Here is a 22,070-nt window from a genome sequence, read left to right as displayed (position 1 = left end):
TCCACCTATGTAGACGCTAAGACCTTCGAGGCCGCGGTACTCCGGCACCTCCGTGGTACCCTAAACCCCCCAAAAGCGGAACAGGTTTACCGAATTACAGCACACACACTCTTTTAACAGCTATAAATTAAGAACCTATAATCATGGACGGTGCAACTGCGAGTTACGAGGCCTGGGTCGTATAACTCGCTTCCCATTATTTATAGGGCTGGATGGAGAGAGGGGGCAGGGCGCGGGTAGGATGGGGGCCCCGTTCGTGGGGCCCCCGGTGCATCTGGTGCCGATGGTATCGCGGCGCGAGGTTCCAGGGTATATGGACGGGCCGATAATCGACTTCGATAGCGTGTAATTGGTTATGGTGGATTTTTTGATCGGGCGTGTGTACAGGGTGTTGGAGAATATGAGAGGATTGTCGTTTCAAATCGACGTTTTCGCTGGCCCACTTTTGATAATAAGAAAAGAGCGATGCGTCGCGGCGACCCAAAAGTGCTAACAATTTAACAGTTTGACAATTTAAATGCGTTGTTAAAGCGTGTATTGTTCCATTTTCAGTAGTGGTGAAGTTTTTACTTGTCAAATGTCAATATATGACAGCTTCGAAAGTGACAGCTGCCCAGATAGCGGGATGTTTGAAAACTATGGTTAAACAGGTTGATATTTACAGCTGAAAGTTGGGGTATCTTTATAGCTGGAAAATCTACAAGCTAAATAATAGCTGATAGATCTAAGATCCCCTTAACCAGAGAGTAGTATTCGAAATGGCCATCAATTTAGATACCTATCGTTTGAAGAGTAGTAGTTCATGTTTTGTATGTTTTATAGAGTAATAAACATAGATAGAGGGAGTACACGCAATTTTTACATGTCCCCAATATGGTTAGATTACGTTGTCGGATTGTGATTTATTTTCAAATCCACAATTTTACTATGTCGTTATGAATGTATAAATATATTGAATGAAATATATTTATTAAAATGATTCGCGATTAAATATGCAAATTTGAATATTTGGAATCCGATATTTTTCCTAATTGTCGAATTTATAATAAGCAGAACATTCTTTATTTTCTGTATCTACCTGCTGAAATCCAAGGTTTGGCAACTATTGCTCTCCTAGTGTCATCGGTTGTTTCTCGTCGTTTGGCGCGCTTGAAGTTTGTTTTCTGAATTTCTGATATATTTAGGAATTTATTTCAATATATTTTGAGTTAATATGAAACGTCGATTCACTATGGGACATAAGAAGTGCGTTCTTTGTGGAGAAACTCGCGAATTGAGTGAAATATCGTATTACTGATATGTTATGATTTCCGCGCGCTTCAAGTCAAAATTGATAGTTCATGTTGGGGACAAAATTTGTTTACTGAAAATGACATATGCTCCCTCCATCTGTATTTATTACTCTGAGATAAGTTCCTAAACAACATATTCAGATGTCGTAGTACAATATTGAGGTTACACAAAAATAGGACGTCCTCTTTATAACAAAATAAAAAATAAAAAAAGGGAGTGTCACTACCCAACCAACACACTGCCAAACATTAGACACGCAAAGAAGCACACTGAGTTTTCCAACCATTCAGTGCCAACGTCTTATTTTTTTTCCAAACCGTGTTTCCTCGTTACGAACGTCATCCTTAAGAAGAAGAAGAAGAACAATAGCGCGGTGACATTACCGCGAAACTATGCCCCCAACAATAACGGCTATGCGTCCGACGCTGTTTATATAACTTCTATTCTCGGTACAAAGACAGTCACGTTGTCTGGTGTCGCGGTAAAAATATGACATAACACGCCCGTCTTCGTCCAGAAATAATCGTGGCACCTGCGACATTCGCGGCATTATTTCGGGACGAACGAGAGCCAGACGGCGGGCTGTTTCAACGAGATGGAGAAAAATCCGAGTCGAAGGACCAGCGGGGGAACCTCGAAAATTGGACGGATAGATGGCGCTGTTGGGATTTCTGTAATTCGGGGATTTTTGGGAGGAAAATGGTGTCGAAAGGTTGGGTTGGGGGTCGTTGATGAAGAATTCAAGGTTAAATTAGATTTTGTTTTTATTTGAAGACAAAAATTGGAAGAAAATGGGTAGAAACTTGAAATATTTAATGGTAGGTAAAAGATTTGAATGTTCTGGTAGAGTTAGTAAATGGCAGAATGTGTTCAATGATTTCGGAGAGTTAGTTTTAGAATTTTCTTCTCATTGAACCAGAAAATACTAATCTGATCGAATCATTGGGAGATTGAAAAAATTGTTTTGTATTATTTTCGATATCTCAGACTATTTTCGTCTGATTTCACTGAAATTTTATGACCATGTGAAGCTCATTGATAAAATGACTTATTCATAAATTCAACTGATATAGTTCTTACACGGAGAAAAATAATACAGTTTTTCTGATATGATGACCTTCTGGATTAGAGATTTTTCTTTGGATTTCTTTTGAAATATTTCGATTAGAGATAGTTCTTTGAATTTTTCTTGAATTATTTCGGTTTTTATATAAGGTAGAATAAATATCAAGATATAAAAATATATTAGTTTATCGCAAAACACCGCTATCATTTTGAAATAATTAGTGAAAAAACGATTTCTTCCAAATAAGCAAATTTGAATTAAAAATAGGATTGTATAGGTTGAATATTTTTTCCTGAAAATAGTAATGATAATGGAGTTTATCCAATCTGGAAGCATTAGGCTCATATACGTTACTTTCTGAAGAGACAACTCAAATACTAGACATTTTTAATATAGAACCTTATTTTTTTCTTAATTGTGTCTATGGTAACGTGTTACAGAATAAGCTCTATTAGTGTGACGTCATACACCTCCATTTTTGGTTCTCCTGTCAGTGTTCGGAATCCAAACAAATAAATTGTCATTCAAATTAGTACGGTGTCGTTGAAGGAATTGGCTTATTTTCATAAATAAGAGTATTTGAGGAAAGATTTCAGTATTAATTGATAGACAGAAGGAACGAGGTTAATACCAGTAAGTTTGAATCCTGTATCATTCCCCAGATTTTGTAAAAAGCCGTGTTGTTAGTTGAACTTCAAGTTCGAACTCACTGGCATTAATCTCGTGTCTTCTGTCTATCAATTAATAGTGAAATCGTTTCTTAAATAATCTTATTTATCAAAATAAGCCAATTTCTCCAACGACAACGTACTAATTTGAATGACAATTTGTTTGTTTGGATTCCGAACACTGACAGGAGTAACAAAAATGACGTTGTGTGACGTCATCACCAATAGAGCGTATTTGGGAAGGATGTCGATGCCCCGTGGCACGCCACTGGCCGCGTTGGGGTCCATTATTAATTACGAATATGAGTGTAAAGTCTGGGCCCCCGGTATATCCCATCTGAGTGAAGCGAGAGCATTTCTGAATGCAGAGAGACCGTGTATAATTTTGGCATGTTCGCCAGACTGGTCGGACAAAAGAAGATCGACTTGTGTTTGGCCTCTCTCACATCCTCACCGGAAATAGACGGGCCCTTGGATGTGTTAGCGGACCGTCCAAGTCGGTAGTGACGTCACGGGAACATATAATAATCTCTCGGGTTCATTTTGGTATTTTGGATGGTTTCATTTTAACTTTCGGCAAGTCTAAGAAAAAACAATAAAGTTTAGTCTGTGGTTTAGTTTTTTCTCTTTGGTCTCAGAATATATCTATTGGAATTAAGAAATTTGAGTTTGAACCCAGGATTATTTGTTTCGAATTTTGAATATAATTTTGAAAATTCACTACTTCGAAACTATGTGGACTAAGACTAGCAACATATGCTCCATACTTCATGACAGTATGTTGTTGAGTTCTCTATAAATCAATTCTATAAAATTTCATTCCATGATTTTTTGCATTTAAAATCATTGGAGTATGTTCTAGAGGTGAATGAGTCCATATACCATAGAGGGTTTCATTTTGAATATCCCGATATCTGGGCAGCTGTCACTTTGACAGCTGTCATCTTTTGACATTTAACCAGTAAAAACTATACGCCATTACTAAACAAATTCAAGACAAAAACCCAGGATTGTCGATTCCTCGTCGATCTTTGGGAATTACGCATGAAATTGGAATAAAAAGATGTGGACGATGTTTATTTTCAACAAAAAACATCTGAAAAGATGTTTTTTTATATATAATTCATTCCAAAGAAAAAATTTTGAGAATTTTTGTTATTTGTGGAACAACAAATATCACTACGTGAATCACAGAATATAATTCCACAAACATGGCGTCAAATCCTGCGACCACAGACATTTCAATCGAGATATTTCGATGCGACGTTTCTCGCTTTCTTCCCCAGGCCCAAACACGGAATTATTCATGTCCTATACCGTGGTCTCAGTCTCGGCAACGGGGAGACAAAAAACGCGAAACAGCGACTCTCTCCTCGACAATAGAATTTAAAATGACAGCGATGGTAAAGTGAGGCCGTCTGTGCTCCGCGCGCTGGACTGCCTGGTTAAATGTATAAAGAAGGGGTCGACTTTTCGAGATTAAGGCGCCAGATATTCGAGAGAGACTGCCATATAAACGATTCAGAGCCGGGGAAAAAGAGATCTGGAAGAGATACCGGGCGTGCCAGAGGCACAGAACGTGGAATCTGATACGCGAGACCATCGAGGAGAAGCGGGCCTTTTTTCTCGCTCGCAAGTCGGGTTTATCGACCATAGAAATATGACGGATCGTCGATTGTTCTTCTCCTTATACGGCTCAACCGTGACAGATGGTCATCGGCAGGTCAATCTTTGAAGGAATCCTTGTTTTATGCGGTTTTGGAAATGGATGAGTGGCGTTTCCAACTTCGTATAAAGGGTTTTCCAATCGTAGGTTTCATTTTGATATGAAAAAACGAGTATATTTTAAGAAAAAGGGATCTTTATTCCATTGTAAAGAGGAAGTTATGGTAAAAACGCTGAAAAACGCCAAATGGCCGAGGCTGTATGTCCTTGGTAACTTCAAGAATTCCATAAACAGCGGTTATTATATACCGTTTAAAGGATGAAATCGTTAAAAAACGGCCTCATTCGAATAAAAAAAGGTGCTGTTTCATCTAGACAATGCGCCGTGTCAAAAATCAATGAAAACAGTGGCAAAATTGCATGAACTGGGCTTCGAATTGCTTCTACATCCACCGTATTCGTCAGATCTGGCCCCCAGCGACTTTTTACTGTTCTTAGACCTCAAAAGAATGCTCGCTGGAAAGAAATTTAGCGCCAATGAAGAAGTAATCGCCGAAACTGAGGCCTATTTTGAAGCGAAAGACAAATCGTACTACAAAAATGTTATCGAAAAGTTGGAAGATCGCTATAATCACTAGCATATAACGTTGAATAATAAAATCGAATTTTGCCAAAAAAAAAATGTGTTTTACTATGGTAGACCGGGTACTTTTCAATTGGCCTGTTAAATAACTCCAGAATAATCCAACGGATTTCACGCTTGAAATTGAAATAATTACAATAAACATCCAACTAAGGTCCCGTTCATGGAAACGATCTCCAGCTCAAAGCCGTACTCTATGACCGCAATCGAAATCGAATTAGGAAGCGCCAACCATAGAATACGTTCGCCGGCATCTATGGTCGCCGATCACAGACGGATTAGTCTCGCACCACAGACAATCCTGAGCGTGGTTCGATTAACGTCGGACCGTTCAGATGCGATTATAATAATTACAGGGCGAGCCCACCAAAAACACGTCGAGAACGACTACCAGTCTTGGGAAATTACCTCGAGAATTTATAATTTCGTCCGAGCGACGAGCCCTGGGGTACGAAATGGGTCGGGTTCCGTATTCAAATTCGAAACGCGGCCTGTTTACGTCGTAGAATATCAATTTTTTTTTTGCTGTCGGTTGGAAATTATTGTTATTAGGACGATTATTTAATTTTTTCGTTATCGGGAAGCCTGGATCTCCCACACGCGTCTCTTCTTATCGGGATTATCTGTGTGTAGAAAAAAAGCACGGTGGAAATTTCTTGGGATAAAACGTAGGTAAACCGTCGTCTGTGGTTTGCCTTGAGGCATCGATGGGAAATGGAGATATTGGCGGGATTCGGAGAAGATGGGAAATTTACACTTGCTTGTACCAGTTTTTCATGGAGTTAACGTAGATTGAACACTTTACAATGCAAAGTGCGCTAAATAAAGTTATCAGATTAATCACGCAATGGAGACTGAAGTATTATACCAACGTATATAAAATAGAGAACCGGGAATCTAAACCACTGGACTCTGCCGGAAAAAAAAAACTGTTTTCTCTATTTCAGTATCGTAATGAGTTCATTACAGAACTGTAATGAATTAATTACAGCATTGTTTTCAGTTATATTTTTCTTTTTGTAGTTGTTTACACTGACTTCCGATCCTATCAAATTTCAACACATCAATTGTCAATATAAATAATTTGGATATAGTGAAATGATTTGCAACATTATTCGCAATTTCTCTTAATTCTGGTGATGTTAAATCGATTTCGCCAGACAAAATTCACGAATTTTATGCGAAATTCTAAATTATTTCCAAATTTGATACGTACGATTCAAATTCCGTAATCTGTCAATTTTTGTAACAGTCACACCAACTGCCAAGATACAATACAAAAGTCACTAGGGCGTATAATATGAATTTTTCATAGAATTACGACAATATTTTTCAAAACTTGACTGAAATGGAGAAAATATTGTCTAATACTAGTTGCAGAAGGCAATTCTAATACTCGTTCATTTCGAATTTCGCATTCGTGTTGGAATAGGAGCCCATTCTGCAACTTGTTCAGAAATACACTATAAGCAACTCCATTTAAAAATCAGTTGCATATTAATGGTGAAACGTATCCTCATCCTGAGGTAAAAAAGAAGTAAAAAAAATTTGTGGTCAAATTTTTTTATCGCAGAATTTTCAGGGTGTTTTTTTAATTGGAGGTACTAAGGAAAATGAGAGATTCCTTGGAAAATTTTAAGGAAAGAAATATAAACATGATCCCGCAATTTTTTTGTTTTCGTGAAACAGAGTAGATAAACGAAGACAAAATAAAAAAAGTATGAAATTAATGAATTGAAAAGACTTGGGTAATTTTTTAATTCGATTTTCAACTCGAATTTTCTATGGTTATGCGATCAGAATGAAATTTTGCACGAAGTTTGGAATTGTCATTCTACATCCTAATGCAAAATTCCATCTCGATCGAAGCAGCAGTTTTCAAATAAACCAAAAAACAAAATTTCGAACGGTGATATTCACGGAACGAGCTGTAATAGTTAACCACAGAAGAAATTCCGCAGGTATCACAGAATCGATCCTACCCGTCAATTCTATGGTCCGGCGGATGCGTTCCCTCCGGCGCACAGAGCATAGGAATTCGCAAAAATCCTGCCCGTACACCGACGTCAGTTCAGATCGCAATAAGACAACACACACAACTCGCATCTTTGCATTCCTACGCCCTTAACACATGTCGGGCATCCACACCAACCAGACGACCAAGAAGAAGACCCAGAGGTATCTCGATGGTGCTGCAGATACCTGTTCCAACGGCACAATGAGCAACCAACCCCGCATCACCGCACAATGGAACCGGCTCCGCGATTCGAATCGGGATCTAAATCATTTGTACGTCTGACACCTCATTAAACGGAACGTAGCGCCTGAGAGGCGCCCCCTGGACGCTGGAACCCGAAAACCGATTTTCGTCTCTCGCGGTCAGTCGAATTTTACGTAATTAGCTGTCAGACCGAATGAGGTTATATGTCAGTCGCGATGGGTTTCTGTGGTCGGGAGGAGATGATTAAGATTCGGGTACCGTGTCGAAATGGGGTCTGTGGTGGGAGGTTTTATAAGTTAGGGAGCATAGAGTATGGTTGGTGATGGGTTTTTAGAGGTTTTTCGTTTTGGGATATGTTTTTTATGACATATTGAATGAGGTTTTCTTTTTTGTTATGGGATATGTTACCCAAAATGGTGAAAATCGTCATGTCATCCTATTTTTTTAAATTTTTCGACAGCCAGTGTTTATATCTCAGAGTAATAAACATAGATAGAGGGAGCATATGTCATTTTCAGTAAGTAAATTTTGTCCCCAACACGAACTATCAAATTTGACATGAAGCGCGCGGAAATGAAAACATATCAATGATACGATATCTTATGTCCTATAGTGAATCAACGTTTCATACCAACTCAAAAAATATTGAAATGAATACCTAAATATATCAGAAATTCAGAAAACAAACTTCAAGCGCGCCAAACGATGTGAAACAACCGATGACAATAGAAGACCAAAAGTTGCCAAACCTTGGATTTCAGCAGGTGGATACAGAAAATAATGAATATTTTGGTTATTATAAATTCGACAATTAGGAAAAATATCTGACTCCAAATATTCAAATTTGCATATTTAATCGGGAATCACTCAAATAAATATACATTCATAACGATTTTGTAAAATTGTGGATTTGAAAATATATCACAATCCGACAACGTAAGCTAACCATGTTGGGGACATGTAAAATCAGCGCATACTTCCTCTATCTATGTTTATTACTCTATGGTTTATGTCAATTGATAATAATTGAAGATGTTCAACTTAAAAAAAAGTCTAGCCTTCTTACAATCAATCACTTCTTTTCTTTGAAACCAAGTTTTAACGAAAAAGTAAGTTAAACTTAATCTCACAGCAATTCAATTAAATAGCGATGAAAAATCCCAAGCGTGGCGAACTTTAAATTGCTTCTTATCAAGGAATTCTCGAAACGAATTCCTCAATTTATAGTTTTTCATATTAATGCAGGCCGTTTGGGATTCCTTTTCGGCAGAACGCGCAAAATCCTGCATTGTTCTCAGGTATAAACCGTGAACAATGGAGGTACTCGAAACATCGAAAATCGGCAGTAAAAATCTGAAGAATTGCGAATATTTTTATAGCTCGTTGTATTCAGAGTTGTTATACGAAATGTTTGGGATTTTATTGCACGTACTTGAAACTTACAACTGCAATTATTTCTTAGTTTGAAGTCAAATTGTTGGGGTCATTCGGGAGATTCCCAATGAAAGATTTGTTTACCTGAATCAGTTTTTGTCTGTGGGAGACGTAACCTCAAAATTGGCGAAGCCTCGAATCAATCTTGATGCTTAGAATATAGATAGAAGGAACGGAAAGTGAACATTTGGGCTCGATCCCGAATACAAGAGAGATGAAAGTTTAGTGTCGCCAATCACAATCGAGCTAGCCGATTGTGTATGCGAGCCATAGGCGTGGAAATTCCTGATTTGATTGTTGAATGCTTTATCAGGAATACTTTTTTCATTACTTCACACTAACTTAATCATTAAACTGAGAAAAACATTGACCCTTCTGAAACACGAAAGAATTTTTATGAATAAATCACATTGTAAACTATTTTTGAGCATGAATTGATAATTTCAAAATTAATCAAATTATGTTACGCTACTGCTATAGTGTCCCGTCAGACAAGGAGTGACGAATTTTTGAATCAAAACAAATGCATCAGTTTCAAGGCGATTTCCGTTCCTCTTATTAATGTTCTAAGGTTTGATGAAATATTCAAATACCTATCCATAAATTTTCAGTTTTGAAAAGGTTGAAGAATTCAAAGAACTTAATTTTCCTACCCAATTCCGTAGGACTTTGTTAAAACTTGTTGCAATTCTGTATTTATCTTTCCAATTTGAGAATCAGATCTAGGTCAACCGAAGGTTGAAAATCTTAGGTTCAAATTCGAACAAGCTCACACCTTACTATTATCCAGCTACAATTTAATCACATTGTCATATCTAACTTGTAGTTGTCACCGAATCAGCGTCATTACTAACGTTAATAATGATTTGTAGACGTGCCTTTTTTGTACCGTGTTAGTGACACAAATTTATATCTATAAGAAACATATTATAGGTATAAATCGTTGAGTCATACGTGTTCCTCTGTTTTTTGATTTAAAAATTTCTTATCCTTATCTTTGTAACGTTACGGGGACTGACCCTGAATTTTAGAGGCAACGTGAATATAGACATTGCCTCCATGGATTTATCCGATATTTGATAGTGGATTTTTCTGCATTTTATCTAGGTGTATGCATATTAAAGCAGTAAAAACCGTCATTCCATATTTTAGAGCAAGAAAGCAAGATAAATACGTTTTTCTATGATTTATGTTTGACAAATATAGTCATCGAAATTCCCAACTGATAGTAGGTACGCAACCATAAAATAAAACATAAATAACCTACAAAACACTTGTCAAATCTATGAACAATCGTGTAGTCTTTGATTTCGGGCTGCGTTCCATAAACGCATAGCTGAGAATAGCGAGTGATACGCCTCGGGGTTACAAAAAATGTATCCCCGGAGGTATTATACAGATACAGCAATTACAAAGCAGCTGCTAAGTGTACCTCGATGACACGAACGAACATAACACTCGATCAATGCAGAAAACACAGAGATGGAGATTTCACGTTCGGCACATACGATTAGGCTTGGATTTACGATCGGCATTAGAACAAATACCAAAGTCCGATGCATAGATAAGCGCACAGAAGAAGACAGATAGCGCAACTTGTAATTGTTAACAATGGACTGAGCCACAACAACGCTTACCAGCTAGTTGGCGTATACCCTGAGGGTATTTGGAATTGTTGTTAACAACACGACCTACTGCGTTTTACTCACTGCATCTGGCGATTTTTCCTAATCGGTGGGGCGTTTTTTATCGATGTCGGTGATTGTTTAAAAAAAATTGTATATCTAGATAGGGCTTTTAACCTATTTTCGACGTGTTTGTTCAGTAAGTCTTGGTTATCGTGGATCGCATTCAATTCGAAAGTGGAAAAAATTATATCGAGGTACCTATATCGGTTATCTTATCTGGTAGTGAAGAGGAAAAGCAGGGCATTCTTCTTATTTTCAATGTGGGATAGTTTGACGATTCCTAGTTTTAATTTCATAACAGTTTCTAATTATAGATAAGAATCTACGCCTCTTAAGGTTAAGGGATTATGGAATGAGATCGTTATTTTAGATAAGTACGTGATAAGATTCACACCAAAAGAGGAGTATGTTATGTAATAATAATAAATTAACAGAAAGATTTTCGAAGATGCATCGATGAAGATTAAACAGAAAATGTTTCGGTGTACGTGTAGAATCGAAAACAACAAAGTAATAGTGTTTAAAACAAAAATTGTCAGAGCTCAATGTCTTTTGAACAATGCATAGATAAGCCTAACGTGGTTTTTCAGTTTAATTTTTTATACTTTCGATACAACTTCGTTTCTCCATTGGAAAGTGAGAGTACGATTTTAGAAGATTCGAATGTGCTAAATCTGTAACATATATTTATTTTCCACCTATTGAGCTTCTTATTACGATTTATACCTCATACATATATAGGGTCGACAATTTCTAAATGAATTTGGCAGTCAGATACAAATATACAAAAAGTCCATTGACATTACTATTCAGAAACCTAAAAAGGAAGGTGAAGTTTGAAAAACAGTAATCAATCTGGAGAAATAACAGTGTGCTGTTAAGTCAATCTGTTGACTTTATTTAAACAAGAGAAACTCTACCAGATAACAATTCAATCTGTTATAAAGAAATTTAATATCGCAGACGATATAAACTGTTTTTGAAACGTTCTAGGAAAGATCGATAAAACAATTAACTAACTGAAGACTAACATTTTCTTATTGTGACTTATTTTTGTCAAATTCGCATTCCCCATAGATCTAACCTCGGGTCTAATGGATTATGGGGTTGCTATAGACGTATTTGGTCGATTGAAACCTACTCAAACTTTAACAAACACTCGAAACCATAAAAACGCCCCCTCAATACTATTTCAAAGGGCCAATAACGCACCCCTGAATAACACCCTTCAACCTGCAATCCCGAGATGAATCAACCATTGTATTTCCTGAGCTTTGCGAGGAGTTCAGCAACATATAACAGGTGACAATGATACACCAATTTGGTCCCTCCGAACAATTCCGAAGGCCCCATAACGCACCCCTGAATAACACCTACCACTGTGTTTCCTGGCTCTCCCTGCCCTGTTTCTCCTCCTTGACGGGCTCATCTCTTAGCTCTGGTTATACACGGTGTCCCAACAACAAAAACAGCACAGAACAAAATCACAGGTTTTAGATATCCACTTGGGGTTGCATCTTTGGTGTAGAAAAAATGTAACACAACGTGTCGTTTATCCAACGTCGACGTAAACGTAACAACGTGCCGGCAGTGGGCGTAAGTGACACATTTCGCGGACCAAGAGAAGAGAGAAGAGATCTCGACACTCTAGGCGCGCATGGGTTCGGACCGTTGAGAGTTGCGTGCGTCCGTAACTGAGAGCGGAACGAGACTGATGTCGGAGCGGGGTTCCTCGCAGGTTGTTATAGGTTAGAGTCGGTGCGGCTGGCGAAAAAACGTCCGACGGAGGGAGAGAGGGGTCCATTGTTGTGCCTTCTCGGCTGGATGCTGCGTCGGGAGGTGTCGGATTATCTAATGAGAGGAGCGATTTTTGTCGGAGGTGTCGGACGGGCGTGTTTTTGGTTGTTCGGTGCGGAGATGTTTTTGATTAGGTTTTTCTTTTTTTTTTTGGTTGGATTAAGTGATTTATTTTGGTCGGAATTTTTTTTATATTAAATTCTTGAATGAAATTTTTGCTTTTCTGCGAGGAAATTTTGCAGTGGATGTTTTGGAATATTTGGAACTATGCACTTAAATAAAAATTTGTTTATAAAATAGTAGAAAAATAAATGCTATATATATTGTTCTCCTAGTTTACTAAGGCCATAAATGAATTTGAAAGACTTAAAATAAGGGGATTTAATTGAAAATTAAAAACATATGAGAAATATTTGGAAACATGGAGATTCATGGAATTGTACCTATTACTATTTCAGAACGAAATTTATATCTTGACGTTAAATTATTAGTTTTTATTTTGATATAATTTAATTTTTCTCATATCTCACTTTGCAGAGAAAGAAAAATTAATTACACACATTTTTAAATTTGCCTTTTAACTTCTTGCTTAGGAATTGAAGGATATTTGAGTGAATCATTTCAAAATCATGAATTAAGATTTTCGATTTAATATCTCTGAATGATCTTAACTCTCATCGTTGTTTTTTTTGTGTAGCTCATAAAGGATTTAAAGTTCATCAATTATGTAATTGTATTGATTGGAGATTCTTCTAGTTTATCTGTCAAATTTTTTTTTCTTTGTTAAAATATAATTAATTGATTTAACTTTTATCCTCGTTCGTGTATTTTTTTTTACGAATTTCGGGAAATTTTCATGACTATAGAGCTACAGAACAAGTGTTGATGGAAGATTATAAAGTTTCAAAGATGAACCAACTTCAAGAATGAGATTCTCGAAAATGTTTAATATTGCGCAATAAGGATGTATACATTTTCGTACAGAATTATTATTTTTCATGTACCTAATGTTGGTTGATACCTCATAGAATTAACAATCCAACAAACGAGTAGTAACATGGATTTTGTGTATTTTAGAAGGACCCTCTCATTTTAAATATACCATTACAACCTTCTATTTAAATAAAGTTTTTCAATTACCTGTTACGTTAATTTGGTAAACAAAGATAGCTATAATTTTGAGGAGCCAAAGACCAAAGAATAGAAAAAGAAGAGCACATACTTCATATCGAATTAAATTAAATTTAAATTATTATCGAAACATTTGTCATATCATGAATATTTGAATTTATTTTTGTTGTGCAAGTTCAAAATAGAAGCTGTTGTTGCTTTGCACAGCCGTAACGAAAATCATGAATGAAATCCATAATATGAATTTGCATTTGCAATAATAACCTGAATTGAACAGAGTTTCCAATGATACACTTGATTTTCAATCATTCTTCCTGTATACTTATGAATGCATTATTGTATTCATACAGAAACTGACTAATTCATAAATTATAAGAAATTTACCGGTAAATTATAAAAAAAAAACTGCGAAAATCAAATAAATGTTATTTATTGACACTATTAAGTGACAGTATTTGAAATTAACCGATAACCACAATAATAAGATACAATTTGAACATTTCATGTAAGTTTCGGAAGCTTCGACAATAAAATTTACAAACCAAATTACAGTTGACATCTTCATCTTCAATGAGAGCCACGGTATCTTGATCTATGAGAAGACATCGCGTAGACGCAGATCCCTCTTGGTTCTCAACAAATTGAGCAATTTTCTCGCCGTAATAAGGCGAATTAACTCGACGTTTAACCTAATACGCCGCCTAATACGCCAGAATGACAGTCTGCATCTGTCTATACGTCTTCAATACGACGGTCATACGCACCAGGAGTCTTGGCTCACCTGAAAACGAGCCAGACGGTAACCAGTTCGACTCTATGACTCTCACGGTTGGAAAAAAACGCGCTGTCGTCATAGAACTATATACGACGTCATCAGGTTGACAGCTATACAGGAAGGCGCTCTTATTTCCGAAGCAGTGAACCCTCTTTGGAGATTGGTTACATTCCGGAGTCGATATAGTGGGAAAAAATTCTTTTAGAAATTCGGAAATGAAAACATATCGGTGATACGATATTTCACTCAATTCGCGAGTTTCTCCACAAAGAACGCAATTCTTATGTCCCATAGAGAATCAACGTTTCATATTAACTCAAAATTTATTGAAATAAATACCTAAATATATCAGAAATTCAGAAAACAAACTTCAAGCGCGTCAAACGACGTGAAACAACCGATGACACTAGGAGAGCAAAAATTGCCAAACCTTGGATTTCAGCAGGTAGATACAGAAAATAATGAATATTCTGTTTATTATAAATTCGACAATTAGTAAAAATATCGGATTCCAAATATTCAAATTTGCTTATTTAAACGGGAATCACTCAAATGAATATATTTCATTCAATATAATATACATTCACAACGATATAGTAAAATTGAGGATTTGAAAATATATCACAATCCGACAACGTAACCTAACCATGTTGGGGACATGTAAAAATTGCGTATACTCCCTCTATCTATGTTTATTACTCTATGGTGCTAACCGATTTGATGGATGGATCTGGAAGCATTTTTTTTTTGTTGCTCTTCATATATCTGTTCCGATTATTTTCAACAATAATACAGAGTTGTTTTACAGAAAAAATTAAATTCCTGGAATTCGGAAAACAATTCTTTTTCTTACAAACTCGACTCCAAATTTTCGAGACCACCCCGTATGTCGAAAACGAAAGTACAGGGGTGACTCAAAAAATCATTCCCAAACTAACACCGATTTCCTCCATCCCAATCTGAGCGTCGACCAAACACTCAACAGACACCCTGTATACGCGAAAAGAACAGTGTCCCGGCTCGCGTAAAACAATGGGATTGCGTCGGGTTCCGTACCTAAAGCTCGCGAGGTGGTTCGTTGACGATATAGCCGGCCACAAAAAAAGGCATCGGGACAGGTTTTGGCTGCGTGTTCGACAAGCGTTCATTTAATTTGGGGACACTGTCGGCGAGATAGCGAGAAACGACCTATCGCGCACGTTAATGAGGATCCCGTGGTTTCTCGTAGGTATACCAATAGCGTTGTTGTAGGTTTATCGGGTTTAATTCGGTGATATCGGGATTATTGAGTTATTTTGGTTTCGCGCTTGGTCTACCGTTGAGGTCTCCACGGTATGTAGATGGGATTTCGCACGTGTTGGTTGAGAGCATAGAGTAATAAACATAGATAGAGGGAGTATACGCAATTTTTACATGTTCCCAACATGGTTAGGTTACGTTGTCGGATTGTGATATATTTTCAAATCCACAATTTTACTATATCGTTATGAATGTATATTATATCGAATGAAATATATTTATTTGAGTGATTCCCGATTAAATATGCAAATTTGAATATTTGGAATCCGATATTTTTCTGAATTGTCGAATTTATAATAAGCAGAATATTTATTATTATCTGTATCTACCTGCTGAAATTCGAGGTTTGGCAACTTTTGCTCTCCTAGTGTCATCGGTTGTTTCACGTCGTTTGGCGCGCTTGAAGTTTGTTTTCTGAATTTCTGATATATTTAGGGATTTATTTCAATATATTTTGAGTTGATATGAAACGTTGATTCACTATGGGACATAAGAAGTGCGCTCTTTTTGGAGAAACTCGCGAATTGAGTGAAATATCGTATCACTGATATGTTTTCATTTCCGCGCGCTTCTTGTCAAATTTTATTGTTTACAAAATTTGTTTAATGAAAATGATATATGCTCCCTCTATCTATGTTTATTACTATGAGGTTTTAAGTATATGATCAGCTTGAAATTTATTATTTATTACTCTATGGTGAGAACCATATTTAAATCAAGAAGAATATTGGAACAGAAACGAATCTTGGACCGAGGACGTAATATTCGTATGAATGAACGAGCGTTCAAAAGCTCCTGATGACTTCACATTCTTGTATACATAGTTATAAAAATTTTCAATATACGTTTGGAATTCAGGACGAATTCCTCGAAATGGTCAATAGGCCATTCAATACACACGTTGGAACCTTAAAACCCGATACAATCCCAAATATCATCTCCACGAGAAAAAAAAATCAAAGACCACGTCCCTTTTGAAATCCGTATAGTTGTATACAGCGTGGGACGGTCCCAACAGCTCAGAATTTGGACAAAGGAATAAAAGAACATCTGGTCGTTTAGCATTCTAGCAACACCTAACCGGCTCGAGCGATTCTCGCCCTTATGATAAGTCAACGTAAGGCAAAGACTTCCCAGACTGGCAACACTTGTTGTTGCCACGGACGTAGAAAGGCAATAACTCACGAAAACGTATATTGTGCCCGGTTCTACCAGTCGGGACGTCGGTTTGTGTCGAATTGTGTGCCGCTTTATTGGAGTTTTTAATCGGATGATCTGTTCGAGAGGAGTCTCGGAATATTTAGCTTTTGTATACATGGTGACTGCGGGATTTTTTCAGGGATTTATTCGCCGCGATTCAGGATAATAATGCGAGAAGGTATCGAAGTTATCGTGATCTTCGATATACGGCCTTGGTATGGATTATTTGTTGGTGTGCGTTCTTCGAGCACCTTCGAGTTGGTTTTATTTTTTCTCGCAGATCTGGCAACCTTTTTTTTATTGGAAGATTGTCTACCTAGATCGGAATCTGAATGAAATAAACAAAATGAGGAAAACATCAACGTGAAGCCAGGAGCTTTGGAGCGCTCGTCATTCATGGGGAGATCACACTTATAGCTAATTACAGTTATGTGTTCTCCAAAGGCGCAATTTGCGCTCGAATGAATAGAACCCTAGTCGAATTTGTTCCCATTAATGAACTTAACAGCAGCAAAAAAAAACCCTGAAAATTACAAGATTATACGTCCTTCTGTTCTAATGTTATGGAGTATAACGTATAATATGACCAGACAGAATTGAATTTGAGTAGGGATTTGTTATCAGTGAGTCGAACCTTTTGCGATAATTCTGGCACAAAATTAGAGAATTACAGCATTATGACGAATTGAGAAGAAAGAATATCAAAAAGTAAAAAATGAAGACAAAAGAACAAACATTCATAGAAATATTGAAACAAAAATAAGAAAGAACCAAGAATATTTGAAAAATGAAAATACAACAGGTTGAAAAACAAACGTTAAGAACAGTCAGTTACATATATTCTTCTACTCTTATCAGAGCTATAATTCACTATTCATTTTTATTTTTAAATCAGCTACATTTCTGTTTTCACATCAAGCATAGATTTATTTTCGGAATTTGTATAAAAAATATTAAAAAATTCATCAAATTTTTCAAATTTGTTACATTATTACTTTAGTAATCTTCTCCAATTTCAATTTGAAAAATATCAATCATCTGGTTTCGATCATTCTAGGGAAAACTAGAAGAATTTTTTCATACTATCTTTCTTTCCGAATAAATAGTAAGGTTTATCATTGAGAGTGACAAATCGAATACAGTAAAACCTCGATTATCCGTTCTCCTATTATCCGTTTTACTCTGTAATCCGTGCTCGTCGACATTTTCACTCATCCGTTCCTACGAGCAGACATCCACTCGATTATCCGGGATTCAATTCATTACGCATGCGCCATAGTAATAATTTGGTATAATTTGAAAATGTTTTAGTCGATGATGTTGAGGAATGGCTAAATTCGGATTTAAATGAACCCGGTTATCAGATACTGGATGATTCAGAAATCGCATCAAAATTTTCCCAACCTAACCACTGTATGGATACAGACGATTGTCGATTAAAGTGTTGAAGAATTTTCCACGCAGGAAATAGTTATTCATAATACAAGTGCAGAAGGCATTGATATTCTTCCACGAGTTCAAAATTCAAAAACGAGCCACGAAGTGGCGAGTTTTTGAATGGACGAGTGGTAGAATGAGCCTTCTGTACGAGTATTATACATTATTTTCTCTAATTCATTGCATTTTTATTGAAATTAATGAAATATTTCCATAAATATCTTTTAGTGATTTTTGCATTGAAAAATATTGGTTGGGTGAACTGATTTCTTCAGGGCAAATTGATGAATCGACACATAAAGCCGTGGCGGAAAGTTCGGAGTACCAACATATAATAATAAAATATAACCATGAAAACTGTGCGTTTCAGATATATTCTCGCACGATTTTCTTCTAAAAGATGTGGAAGAATGAACGGAATAACCACAGAATTAGAGAAACACTGTTTCTGCCAAAGACGCGTTGAGATTTGCAAATGGTCTGATGCACTATTTAGAGCAGGAAAATGATACGGATTATATTGATGTCCTCCACTTGAGGAAAATTCGGGCTCACATTTGTCTCAAGATGAATAATAAAAAAAAGACAGACAAAAATTACATAATTTTTCAACTGAAATATATAGATACATTCGATGTATTATAGGTACCAATGCAATGATTTGTTTTTCATTTGTATATTTTTATATGGTATTATGATTCTATTGATTTTGTTGCTTAATAAATAATTGTACCCCATACATTTCTCTAATTTTCATAGTTGTTGTGCGTATTTTGAGGAATTTCGATTGTCCGTGTTTTTCGATTATCCGGGAACCGTTTCCCCTCCATTAGGCCGGATGATCGAGGTTCTACTGTAATTCAAACCAAACCAGGGATTTAAACCCTGCCACTTTATCTTAATCTTGTTTGGATCATGAAAAAAAAATTAATATTTGACTATTGGAGCGCTTCTGATGCCAGATAATTCCTGGTGCGCCTAAATCAGTTATGAAAAATGTATACGATGAGAGCGATAAATAAGGATTAGTTTGGAGTTATGCTCGAATCACACGAGATCGTCGTAAGCCACATTTATGGATTGGCCAGATCTTCCGTTGATAATTTTGGAACGAAACTTGAATGAGTTATTTACTTTACAGGGTGACATGTTTTCGTAATTTTATTGCAAAGAATTTTTTTTAAATTCTTCGTTTTGAAAAGCACGAAGATATCCAACATGTCTCAAGGTCACCCTGTATACTCCGGAGCTCCGCGCGTCGGATTTGGACGTCTCCCAAGGGAACCCCTCCTCGTCCAGCACATTTCCAGTGATTTATTTTCGACCTCAACATGTGCTACCATCCAATTCCCATCGATAAAATTCGAGGAAGAAAAAACAACAGCGGTAAGCGAGAAAGATTTACAGGCTCGTATTTTTCACTTTGAGCTCTTGCCACATTTAAAGGCACCGTAATTTTCACGAGATAGACGTCGTAAAAAATAGTGATTTACGGATAGTGAAACATAGATTGTTTTCGGACTTGAGGTCTCTGAAATTGAGGAGCAACTACCGATTGGATATCCTAATATAATTCATTGACGTTTGTTAAGCATCTAATAAGGTTTTCTTGTTATATTAATATTTAATCCATCGGTATCAAATCGTAACATCTTGGTGGCCAATACCCAGTTTTTTTTTTGGGATACCACTCGAAGATTTTCATTTTCGATTCTAAATTCATTTGAACAAAACGCCTTTACTCGTCTGGTGATTTATACACTTCAATATTTCACTTCTAATTCAACCTGACAACGGGGGTCTTCAACTATTCAAGAGGAGACTGGTATCATGAAATAGGTTAGTGATGGATCTACCTGCAATCATAAGAAAGTGTTAATATTTCATGCATGCACCTATGAGAAGCCTCCAATCTATAATGAATCCCGAATTGAATGCTGGGTTCATGTCGAGAAAGAAATAACTCACAAGTGTTCGTTTCATCATTAGTTTCTTTCAGTTATCGCAAGAACTGATCTTGTATTAGGAATTTTGGATAGGTTTTCAGTTGGAGGTACTACGCGTAGTACCATTATCTAATAGAATGGAGATAAAAGCGAGGATAAAAGTAATAATATGTGAGCTTTGAGGAAAATTGAGGTAATGTACATTCTGAAACCGCTTTTTTGTAGCCTCCTTGTTAGAATTCCGAGTTCAAAATTTGGAAAAAAATCGGTTAAAATTGGACCTCTACCAGAATCTTTATATCTCCCAAACTGTAGCTCACAGACCCCTCGAATAAATATGTTTTTGGGAAAATAAGAAATGATATATTTCATATTGAAATTTCAAGACGGTATTCTGCCATATTTGGAAATAACAGTTCGCGAAAATGTTAATTTTTTTGTTGAAAATTTAGTTTTCGACATATCGAGATCTAAACTTGGAAAAAATTGGGAGAAGTTGAACCTTCACAAGAAACGTTATATTTCCGAAACTATGGGCTACAGACCCCTCAAATATAAACGTTTTTGTAGATTTTGTAGTGTTTGATTTTTTAAATTTTATTATTTTTCTTTTTTTTTTAATTCATTTTCGTTATCTCTTGCCGACAAACCTAGAACCTGCTTTCAATTCGGGACGTACCTGCCCAAAAAGCCATACCACCAAATCACCTCCTTCTTCCACAGCATCCAACAAGCATCTCACTTACCTAGAAAAAAAAATCAATGTTAGTGCTCATCCTTGCAACATGATTACACAACCAGAAACAGAGATCATAATAAACCCAGATGTATAAAGACAATTGGCAAGCGAGGTTATATCTATCTTGCACCCAAAATTTACAATCTCATTCCAGAAAACTTAAAAAATATAAAATCGCTCAAGAGACAACTGAAAGCTTGGATGAGTATTAACACAAGACTTAAAATAAAAAGTTTAATAGATAATAACTTATAGGAAACATACAGATCGACAGTAATTGAATTCGTAGATGGATCTGATGATATCTGATAGATAACCTGTATCTATTCATCTGATTGGATATTTTTTTTTTCACCGGTTTTGAGAAACTGGCATAGAAAATACTGATTCCTGATTCGACATATTCCCGCTCATGATTTTCTTTGGTTGTTTTAATTTTTTTCCTGAATTATTCAATCTCTCATAGATCAATTTTTAGAATTATTATTAATTTAATGTCGCGCACTGGTTATGTTATAATGTATTATACACCCCAGCGATGTTGTCAGTTTATTAGGCAAAATAAACTCTCTTCTTCTTCTTCTCCGCAGTAGCCTGGAACAATCGCCGCCGACCAATTAGAGCGGCCGACGTCGGCGACGACGTCCGTCAAGTAGCAAATTACAATCACGCAAACCGAAAAATGTTCCCACAGGGACTTCCACGCGACCGCCGCCTAGCCGTCACGAGGAAGTAGACCGGCGGTTCTTCTTCTTCTTCTTCTGGGAAGTCTATAAAAATGCGATGCGGGCAGCGGCTATCCCATAAAACCGGTGCGGCGTTTTTAGCGCTGAAGGCGCTGAGAGGAAAAACGCGAGGATACTTTGTTGGGAAGTGCCCTGCTGACGTTCTATAAGGCGGGGACGCGACGCTGTTCCTGAACGCGGCCCCTACATGTTTTTCTATGGTTTGTCGTTTTCGAAGTTGCGGGGATCTTCTATGGTCGGGGTGGGTTTCTTGTGGTTTATTCAAATTCGTGGTCAAGAGTGCTGTAGAGAAATTAGTGTGGATTTTCTGTGATTACAAGTA

At 36.7% G+C, this 22,070-nt stretch overlaps 1 protein-coding gene across 4 annotated transcripts in view; it reads right to left on the bottom strand.

The window, feature by feature from the left end:
• LOC123681908 (bone morphogenetic protein receptor type-1B-like) overlaps positions 1 to 22,070 on the bottom strand; it is a 131,227-nt gene that overhangs the window by 18,000 nt on the left and 91,157 nt on the right. The window contains exon 1 of one of the 4 annotated variants that reach the window (XM_045620268.1): positions 12,056 to 12,404. The exons of 2 other annotated variants lie outside the window; for them this stretch is intronic. In XM_045620268.1, the coding sequence (XP_045476224.1) occupies positions 12,056 to 12,107 (52 nt within the window). In that variant the 5' untranslated portion in view covers positions 12,108 to 12,404. Of the gene's footprint in view, positions 1 to 12,055; positions 12,405 to 22,070 lie in introns of those variants that run through there. One more of the 4 variants, XM_045620270.1, reaches the window with a different exon arrangement.

This window comes from Harmonia axyridis, chromosome 6 (genome assembly GCF_914767665.1).
Source record: "Harmonia axyridis chromosome 6, icHarAxyr1.1, whole genome shotgun sequence".
In the NCBI taxonomy this organism is placed as follows: Eukaryota; Metazoa; Arthropoda; class Insecta; order Coleoptera; family Coccinellidae; genus Harmonia; species Harmonia axyridis.
This window is presented reverse-complemented; position numbering and strand designations above follow the sequence as displayed.